At 44.3% G+C, this 10,000-nt stretch overlaps 1 protein-coding gene across 2 annotated transcripts in view; it reads right to left on the reverse strand.

Annotated features, from left to right (window-relative positions):
- Positions 1 to 10,000, reverse strand: part of LOC112221344 (laminin subunit beta-2) — a 79,763-nt gene that overhangs the window by 27,453 nt on the left and 42,310 nt on the right. For both annotated transcript variants that reach the window (XM_042304172.1, XM_042304171.1), the window contains exons 9-12: positions 9,000 to 9,120; positions 8,545 to 8,733; positions 2,488 to 2,667; positions 2,039 to 2,151 (exon numbers count right to left, since the gene is read on the reverse strand). In XM_042304172.1, the coding sequence (XP_042160106.1) occupies positions 2,039 to 2,151; positions 2,488 to 2,667; positions 8,545 to 8,733; positions 9,000 to 9,120 (603 nt within the window). The remainder of the gene's footprint in view (positions 1 to 2,038; positions 2,152 to 2,487; positions 2,668 to 8,544; positions 8,734 to 8,999; positions 9,121 to 10,000) is intronic.

Here is a 10,000-nt window from a genome sequence, read left to right on the forward strand (position 1 = left end):
TCCTGTCGATCAAAATTACTTACTGTAAATACATCCTGTCTATCGAAATGACATAGTGTAACTACATCCTGTCTATCAAAATGACTTACTGTAAATACATCCTGTCTATCAAAATGACAGTGTAACTACATCCTGTCTATCAAAATGACTTACTGTAACTACATCCTGTCTATCAAAATGACAGTGTAACTACATCCTGTCTATCAAAATGACTTACTGTAAATACATCCTGTCTATCGAAATGACATAGTGTAACTACATCCTGTCTATCAAAATGACTTATTGTAAACACATCCTGTCTATCAAAATGACAGTGTAACTACATCCTGTCTATCAAAATGACTTACTGTAACTACATCCTGTCTATCGAAATGACATAGTGTAACTACATCCTGTCTATCAAAATGACTTACTGTAAATACATCCTGTCTATCGAAATGACATAGTGTAACTACATCCTGTCTATCAAAATGACTTACTGTAAATACATCCTGTCTATCAAAATGACTTACTGTAAATACATCCTGTCTATCAAAATGACTTACTGTAAATACATCCTGTCTATCAAAATGACTTACTGTAAATACATCCTGTCTATCAAAATGACTTACTGTAAATACATCCTGTCTATCAAAATAACATAGTGTATAAGTGCAGGCTGGTAGAGTTTAAGTTATGGGTGAAAATAGTGGTTGTCCGTTCTTGACTTAAAAATAAGCCTATATGCAGCTTCTGAGAACTCAGGATCCACTCAGTGCCACCAATGCCTGCTGACCATTTTTGACCTACTGTAACACACCAACCGGAGAGGTCTGACATCCCTGGGCTAAATTTAGACATTCCTGGGTACTGTTACTGGCATGGCAAGGAAGTTAGGTGAGTGACAGGGGGATGTGAATCACTCAGAAACACCTATGAATTCTGGAAGGTGTATGTGAGAAAGAGCGAGAGAGAGAGAGAGAGTATAAGAATGAGAGAGGAAGAGAAGAGAGAGTGTGAGAATGAGAGAGGAAGAGAGAGTGTGAGAATGAGAGAGAAAGAGAAGAGAGAGAGGAAGAATGAGAGAGGAAGAGAAGAGAGAGTAAGAATGAGAGAGGACGAGAAGAGAGAGTGAGAATGAGAGAGGAAGAGAAGAGAGAGAGAGGAAGAATGAGAGAGGAAGAGGAGAGAGAGAGGGTAAGAATGAGAGAGGAAGAGGAGAGAGTGAAGAAGAATGAGAAAGGAAGAGAAGAGAGAGAGGAAGAATGAGAGAGGAAGAGAAGAGAGAGTGAGAATGAGAGGAAGAGAAGAGAGAGTGTGAGAATGAGAGAGGAAGAGAAGAGAGTGTGAGAATGAGAGAGGAAGAGAAGAGATAGAGAGAGTAAGAAAGAGAGGAAGAGAAGAGAGAGTGTGAGAATGAGAGAGGAAGAGAGAGAGAGAGAGTAAGAAAGAGAGGAAGAGAAGAGAGAGTGTAAGAATGAGAGAGGAAGAGAAGAGAGAGTAAGAATGAGAGAGGAAGAGGAGAGAGAGAGGGTAAGAATGAGAGAGGAAGAGGAGAGAGAGAGGAAGAATGAGAGAGGAAGAGAAGAGAGAGTAAGAATGAGAGAGGAAGAGAAGAGAGTGAGAATGAGAGAGGAAGAGAAGAGATAGAGAGAGTAAGAATGAGAGAGGAAGAGGAGAGAGAGAGGGTAAGAATGAGAGAGGAAGAGGAGAGAGTGAGGAAGAATGAGAGAGGAAGAGAAGAGAGAGAGAGTAAGAATGAGAGAGGAAGAGAAGAGAGAGTGTAAGAATGAGAGAGGAAGAGGAGAGAGAGAGGGTAAGAATGAGAGAGGAAGAGGAGAGAGTGAGGAAGAATGAGAGAGGAAGAGAAGAGAGAGAGAGTAAGAATGAGAGAGGAAGAGGAGAGAGTGTGTGAGAATGAGAGAGGAAGAGAAGAGAGAGTGAGTGTTAAGGTTAGAAGAGGGTGTGAGTGTTAAGGTTAGAAGAGGGTGTGAGTGTTAAGGTTAGAAGAGAGTGTGAGTGTTAAGGTTAGAAGAGGGAGGCTCTCATGGACTCTTACCAGACACTGGCCACAGCTGCGTCCGGTGACCTGGCGCTTGCAGAAACAGTCCCCGCTCACAGGGTCACACTGTGGTCTCTCTGACACCGTACCCCTGGGGTCACACTGGCAGGCTGAGGAGGGAGAGCAGGAGTTATGGGGCAGAAACAGTCCCCGCATACAGGGTCACACAGTGGTCTCTCTGACACCGTACCCCTGGGGGAGAGCAGGAGTTATGGGGCAGGCTGAGGGGGGAGAGCAGGAGTTATGGGGGCACAGGGGAACAGAAATATCTACAAAATATGATACATAGGTTTATTCATAGCACTGACGAAACTAAACCTTTTGAACAAAAGATTGCAAAAAAAATCTCGAACATAAAGACCACACAAAATGAGGGTAATTTGTACTTCAATAAGTCCAATTTGTTAGACTGAATCATGACTATACTCCTACTCCTCTCCGCTCACCTTGGCAGCCAAGAGGATGGTCTGCACTCAGGCCGAAGAAGCCAGACTTGCATTTGTCACAGCGAGGTCCCTCCACATGGTCCTTGCAGCGGCACTGCCCAGCGACCATGCCCAGGGACGGCTCATCATGCCCGTCACAGATGCCCCCGTTCAGGGACCCATCAGGATCACAGTCACAGGCTTGCAGGACGAAGACAACAAACTTCCTGTTAACGCCAAACTTAAAGCTGGAATCCGTAGCAGTGAAACTGACACGTCCATTTGCGATATTACAACACAGACGTTACTTCAAAACAATGTCGTATTATTAAATGTGAAGGCTGTTATTTCATCAAATCAATTCTCTACGTGTAATTATTATTACGTGATTAAATTAATAATGTAAACTTTAATTTAACTAGGAAGTCGCGGCACCACAGGAAAAATGTATAGAGTCTCTATTTTCCGAATCGACTCTTCAGATATTTTCATATGTTATGAAAACTGTCGCTTATTAATGAATTACTATTACCTCATCGGTTCTCGTTACTGAACGTAGCAAACCCTTGGATATCTGCATGAACCCTAGCCTAAATGATGAGTCAGCGATATACAAATTGGCTTAAATATTTATTTATTTACTAAATAACGAAATAATCACAGAAATACTTAAACAAACAAACAGTAGATATTTGGGTTACGACATGATACAAAGAAAAAATGCCTATATCACGACATTAAGGCTTGGTGGACAAAGGAAAGAGGAAAGGGACTGAGAAAAGTGGGAAAGACAAAATGGATTCACTTCACACAGTGGATAATTTTATTCATTTAAATGCTAATCCTTTGCACATGAACGGCCGCTCATTCGAGACTAATTGCAAAGTATATATTTACGTCCGTATGTCGTTGTTGTCTTCTCTGTTGGAATCTGGTCCGTCTGCTGGAGAGTCAACTCATATCAGAGAGTCTCTGGTTAACTTCCCTAGAAGTCACAATGCCTTCTCTGTTGGAATCTGGTCCGTCTGCTGGAGAGTCAACTCATCAGAGAGTCTCTGGTTAACTTCCCTAGAAGTCACAATGCCTTCTCTGTTGGAATCGCCGGTCGTCTGCTGGAGAGTCAACTCATCAGAGAGTCTCTGGTTAACTTCCCTAGAAGTCACAATGCCTTCTCTGTTGGAATCTGGTCCGTCTGCTGGAGAGTCAACTCATATCAGAGAGTCTCTGGTTAACTTCCCTAGAAGTCACAATGCCTTCTCTGTTGGAATCGCCGGTCGTCTGCTGGAGAGTCAACTCATATCAGAGAGTCTCTGGTTAACTTCCCTAGAAGTCACAATGCCTTCTCTGTTGGAATCTGGTCCGTCTGCTGGAGAGTCAACTCATCAGAGAGTCTCTGGTTAACTTCCCTAGAAGTCACAATGCCTTCTCTGTTGGAATCTGGTCCGTCTGCTGGAGAGTCAACTCATATCAGAGAGTCTCTGGTTAACTTCCCTAGAAGTCACAATGCCTTCTCTGTTGGCGGTTGTCTGCTGGAGAGTCAACTCATATCAGAGAGTCCTGGTTAACTTCCCTAGAAGTCACAATGCCTTTCTGTTGGAATCTTGTCTGCTGGAGAGTCAACTCATCAGAGAGTTCTGTTAACTTCCCTAGAAGTCACAATAGTCTCAGTCTGCTGGAGAGTCTATCAGAGAGTCTCTGGTTAACTTCCCTAGAAGTCACAATGCCTTCTCTGTTGGAATCGCCGGTCGTCTGCTGGAGAGTCAACTCATATCAGAGAGTCTCTGGTTAACTTCCCTAGAAGTCACAATGCCCTTCGTGGTCGTAGCTTTCTCCGCGGCTCTGGATAGTGTCTGTTGTCATGGATACGTCAGGCCTACAGATCGTCGTTGCATAGAATAGATGCTTCCGCGGTTGTTGGTATTCTTGTACTAGACTTACGTCATTTCCAGCTGTAGACCAGTAAGTACACGTTTAGGATTTGCTCTTATTTTGTAGTGATCGATAGTCTCAGAGCTGAACCATTTCCAGCTGTGTAGCCAAAACTACAGCTGGATGGTGTCCGTGGCCGGTAGAGTTGTAGTTCTTAACCATTTCAACGTGTAGCGACAGCTCCATATTTTCTGTTGTAATGGCCTATAGAGTTGTAGTTCTTAACCATTTCCAGCTGTGTAGCCAAAACTACACGCTGTCTGGTCTCCTGGGCCTCCAGAGTTGTAGTTCTTAACCATTTCCAGCTGTGTAGCCAAAACTACAGCTGGATGGTGTCCGTGGCCGGTAGAGTTGTAGTTCTTAACCATTTCCAGCTGTGTAGCCAAAACTACAGCTGGATGGTGTTCGGGAGAGTTGTAATGTAACATTTTAGTAGGAAGCTCCATATTTTTATAATGGCTGATAGGAATTCCAACAGGGGCGGTTCTCTGACTTAATGTACATTTAGTAGGAATGGGTTTTATGTCTGGGATCATGGGGGTGTGGCCACTGACTAGTTAAACTTTATATGAAAATCTATAGAAAGTGAACATCACATTACATATTTTCACAAATAGTTTCTTGTTGAATCACATACGTTTCACCAAATTTATATGTGAACCTGACAGCTGGTAAATGTACACTTTAAAGATACAGTTATGTGTGTTTCTTGTCCTTCATGAGATCACCAAATGAAACACACTCTACATGACTGTCCCTTAAATATCCACAGACCATTCCCACGTTCTCAAAATAGAAATATTGTTTCATTATTCAAACTTTTGTTGTCCAAGGGTCTCTGTGTTCCACTGTTTACATTCCAATCTCGAACACTACACAGCATAGAGGCAGCGTATTTTATGACTGCCCATTAAACAGCCGACTTCCCGCTCTCCCCCGCTAGGAGAGAGAGCACGCTGTAGAGCGGACCCCCCTGTAACCTGATCCTTCAGATCATCACAGGAGTGTCATGACAACAACCACCAATGTTTTTTCCCCTCTGACATCATCGCAAGCACAATAGAACAGCAGAATATGTACTATGATGTTTTTGTACCAAGAAGCTCTCCTCTTATAAACAGAATATGTTCTGTGTACCAAGATGCTTGACGCTGCTCTCCTCTTATAAACAGAATATGTTCTGTGTACCAAGATGCTTGACGCTGCTCTCCTCTTATAAACAGAATATGTTCTTTGTACCAAGATGCTTGACGCTCCTCTCCTCCTCTTATAAACAGAATATGTTCTGTGTACCAAGATGCTTGACGCTGCTCTCCTCTTATAAACAGAATATGTTCTTTGTACCAAGATGATTGACGCTCCTCTCCTCCTCTTATAAACAGAATATGTTCTTTGTACCAAGATGCTGGACGCTCCTCTCCTCTTATAAACAGAATATGTTCTGTGTACCAAGATGCTTGACGCTGCTCTCCTCTTATAAACAGAATATGTTCTTTGTACCAAGATGCTTGACGCTCCTCTCCTCCTCTTATAAACAGAATATGTTCTTTGTACCAAGATGCTTGACGCTGCTCTCCTCTTATAAACAGAATATGTTCTTTGTACCAAGATACTGGACGCTCCTCTCCTCCTCTTATAAACAGAATATGTTCTTTGAGCCAAGATGCTTGACGCTCCTCTCCTCCTCTTATAAACAGAATATGTTATTTGAGCCAAGATGCTTGACGCTGCTCTCCTCCTTTTGTAAACAGAATATGTTATTTGAGCCAAGATGCTTGACGCTGCTCTCCTCTTATAAACAGAATATGTTATTTGTACCAAGATGCTTGACGCTGCTCTCCTCTTATAAACAGAATATGTTCTTTGTACCAAGATACTGGACGCTCCTCTCCTCCTCTTATAAACAGAATATGTTCTCTGAGCCAAGATGCTTGACGCTCCTCTCCTCCTCTTATAAACAGAATATGTTCTTTGAGCCAAGATGCTTGACGCTCCTCTCCTCCTCTTATAAACAGAATATGTTCTTTGAGCCAAGATGCTTGACGCTCCTCTCCTCTTATAAACAGAATATGTTATTTGAGCCAAGATGCTTGACGCTGCTCTCCTCTTATAAACAGAATATGTTATTTGAGCCAAGATGCTTGACGCTGCTCTCCTCTTATAAACAGAATATGTTATTTGAGCCAAGATGCTTGACGCTGCTCTCCTCTTATAAACAGAATATGTTATTTGAGCCAAGATGCTTGACGCTGCTCTCCTCTTATAAACATAATATGTTATTTGAGCCAAGATGCTTGACGCTGCTCTCCTCTTATAAACAGAATATGTTATTTGAGCCAAGATGCTTGACGCTGCTCTCCTCTTATAAACAGAATATGTTATTTGAGCCAAGATGCTTGACGCTGCTCTCCTCTTATAAACAGAATATGTTATTTGAGCCAAGATGCTTGACGCTGCTCTCCTCCTTTTGTAAACAAAACTAAATAAAAACAATAACAAATGCTCCTGCGGGGCGACCAGTTGCTCCGTCTCACCTGCAGATCTCAGCTTTAATAACCATCACGGACACACACATACACTACCGAGAAAACATGGAAACGCAAAATCTCCTGGACATAAAGTGATGGCAGGGTTTCAACGAGAAAATAACCTTCATATCATCACTCATACACAGTCTGATAATGTAAGAAATACACACACAGATCCTATGTCCCAGGCCAGAGACGCGATCAGTCGACCCCCTCTACTCACCACTACAGACTCCTGGGTCTCTGATGTATTTGATTCCAGACCCCCTCTACTCACCACTACAGACTCCTGGGTCTCTGATGTATTTGATTCCAGACCCCCTCTACTCACCACTACAGACTCCTGGGTCTCTGATGTATTTGATTCCAGACCCCCTCTACTCACCACTACAAACTCCTGGGTCTCTGATTATTTGATTCCAGACCCCCTCTACTCACCACTACAGACTCCTGGGTCTCTGATGTATTTGATTCCAGACCCCTTCTACTCACCACTACAGACTCCTGGGTCTCTGATGTATTTGATTCCAGACCCCTCTACTCACTACTACAGACTCCTGGGTCTCTGATGTATTTGATTCCAGACCCCCTCTACTCACCACTACAGACTCCTGGGTCTCTGATGTATTTGATTCCAGACCCCCTCTACTCACCACTACAGACTCCTGGGTCTGTGATGTATTTGATTCCAGACCCCCTCTACTCACCACTACAGACTCCTGGGTCTGTGATGTATTTGATTCCAGACCCCCTCTACTCACCACTACAGACTCCTGGATCTCTGATGTATTTGATTCCAGACCCCCTCTACTCACCACTACAGACTCCTGGGTCTCTGATGTATTTGATTCCAGACCCCCTCTACTCACCACTACAGACTCCTGGGTCTGTGATGTATTTGATTCCAGACCCCTCTACTCACCACTACAGACTCCTGGGTCTGTGATGTATTTGATTCCAGACCCCCTCTACTCACCACTACAGACTCCTGGGTCTGTGATGTATTTGATTCCAGACCCCTCTACTCACCACTACAGACTCCTGGATCTCTGATGATTTGATTCCAGACCCCCTCTACTCACCACTACAGACTCCTGGATCTCTGATGTATTTGATTCCAGACCCCTCTACTCACCACTACAGACTCCTGGGTCTGTGATGTATTTGATTCCAGACCCCCTCTACTCACCACTACAGACTCCTGGGTCTCTGATGTATTTGATTCCAGACCCCCTCTACTCACCACTACAGACTCCTGGGTCTGTGATGTATTTGATTCCAGACCCCCTCTACTCACCACTACAGACTCCTGGGTCTCTGATGTATTTGATTCCAGACCCCCTCTACTCACCACTACAGACTCCTGGGTCTGTAATGTATTTGATTCCAGACCCCCTCTACTCACTACTACAGACTCCTGGGTCTCTGATGTATTTGATTCCAGACCCCCTCTACTCACCACTACAGACTCCTGGGTCTCTGATGTATTTGATTCCAGACCCCCTCTACTCACCACTACAGACTCCTGGATCTCTGATGTATTTGATTCCAGACCCCCTCTACTCACCACTACAGACTCCTGGGTCTGTGATGTATTTGATTCCAGACCCCCTCTACTCACCACTACAGACTCCTGGGTCTCTGATGTCCCTGATGGGGTTCAGGTAATAGAAGGGTTTACACATCTCACAAGTGCGTCCCATGGTGTTGTGGAGACAATCGTCACAGACGCCACCGTTGGCATTGCCCGTGGACAGGTACACCGCCATGTCAAAGTGACACTGGTTGGAGTGACCATTACAGTTGCATTCTGGGTTGAGACAAAAGGACAGATATTGAAACATGAAATTAAGATTTGATTACAATCTCATTCTATTGGATTTTGACTGCTGCTGTGTGACGAGTAACTGATGAGTAGGAGATGAATAAGAAATGTAATGTTTCTTGTTATGGTAATGCAGATTTGAGTCTCATTCCTTTGGTTATGACTTTTGACTCGTGTGCTCATTATAATATTCAGTGATGTGTGACAGATTAGAGATGTTTCTTCTCATGGTGTGCTCCAACACCACTCACTCTTGCAGGCGTTGGTGTTGCGTCCCTCAGCTGGTCTCCAGGGCACGTTGTTATGGAAGTCGTCACACAGCTCACAGTTTAGACCCTTGGTGTTGTGCTTACACACACACCTCCCGTGGACCTGAGAGACAGAGAGGCTGAATTAGTCCCAGAGGATCCTAAACACACACCTCCCATGGACCTGAGAGACAGAGAGACTGAATTAGTCCCAGAGGATCCTAAACACACACCTCCCATGGACCTGAGAGACAGAGAGACTGAATTAGTCCCAGAGGATCCTAAACACACACCTCCCATGGACCTGAGAGACAGAGAGACTGAATTAGTCCCAGAGGATCCTAAACACACACCTCCCATGGACCTGAGAGACAGAGAGACTGAATTAGTCCCAGAGGATTCTAAACACACACCTCCCATGGACCTGAGAGACAGAGAGACTGAATTAGTCCCAGAGGATCCTAAACACACACCTCCCATGGACCTGAGAGACAGAGAGACTGAATTAGTCCCAGAGGATCCTAAACACACACCTCCCATGGACCTGAGAGACAGAGAGACTGAATTAGTCCCAGAGGATCCTAAACACACACCTCCCATGGACCTGAGAGACAGAGAGACTGAATTAGTCCCAGAGGATCCTAAACACACACCTCCCATGGACCTGAGAGACAGAGAGACTGAATTAGTCCCAGAGGATCCTAAACACACACCTCCCATGGACCTGAGAGACAGAGAGACTGAATTAGTCCCAGAGGATCCTAAACACACACCTCCCATGGACCTGAGAGACAGAGAGACTGAATTAGTCCCAGAGGATCCTAAACACACACCTCCCGTGGACCTGAGAGACAGAGAGGCTGAATTAGTCCCAGAGGATCCTAAACACACACCTCCCATGGACCTGAGAGACAGAGAGACTGAATTAGTCCCAGAGGATTCTCAACACACACCTCCCGTGGACCTGAGAGACAGGGAGGCTGAATTAGTCCCAGAGGATCCTA

The sequence above is a fragment of the Oncorhynchus tshawytscha genome, linkage group LG22 (genome assembly GCF_018296145.1).
Source record: "Oncorhynchus tshawytscha isolate Ot180627B linkage group LG22, Otsh_v2.0, whole genome shotgun sequence".
NCBI classification, from domain to species: Eukaryota; Metazoa; Chordata; class Actinopteri; order Salmoniformes; family Salmonidae; genus Oncorhynchus; species Oncorhynchus tshawytscha.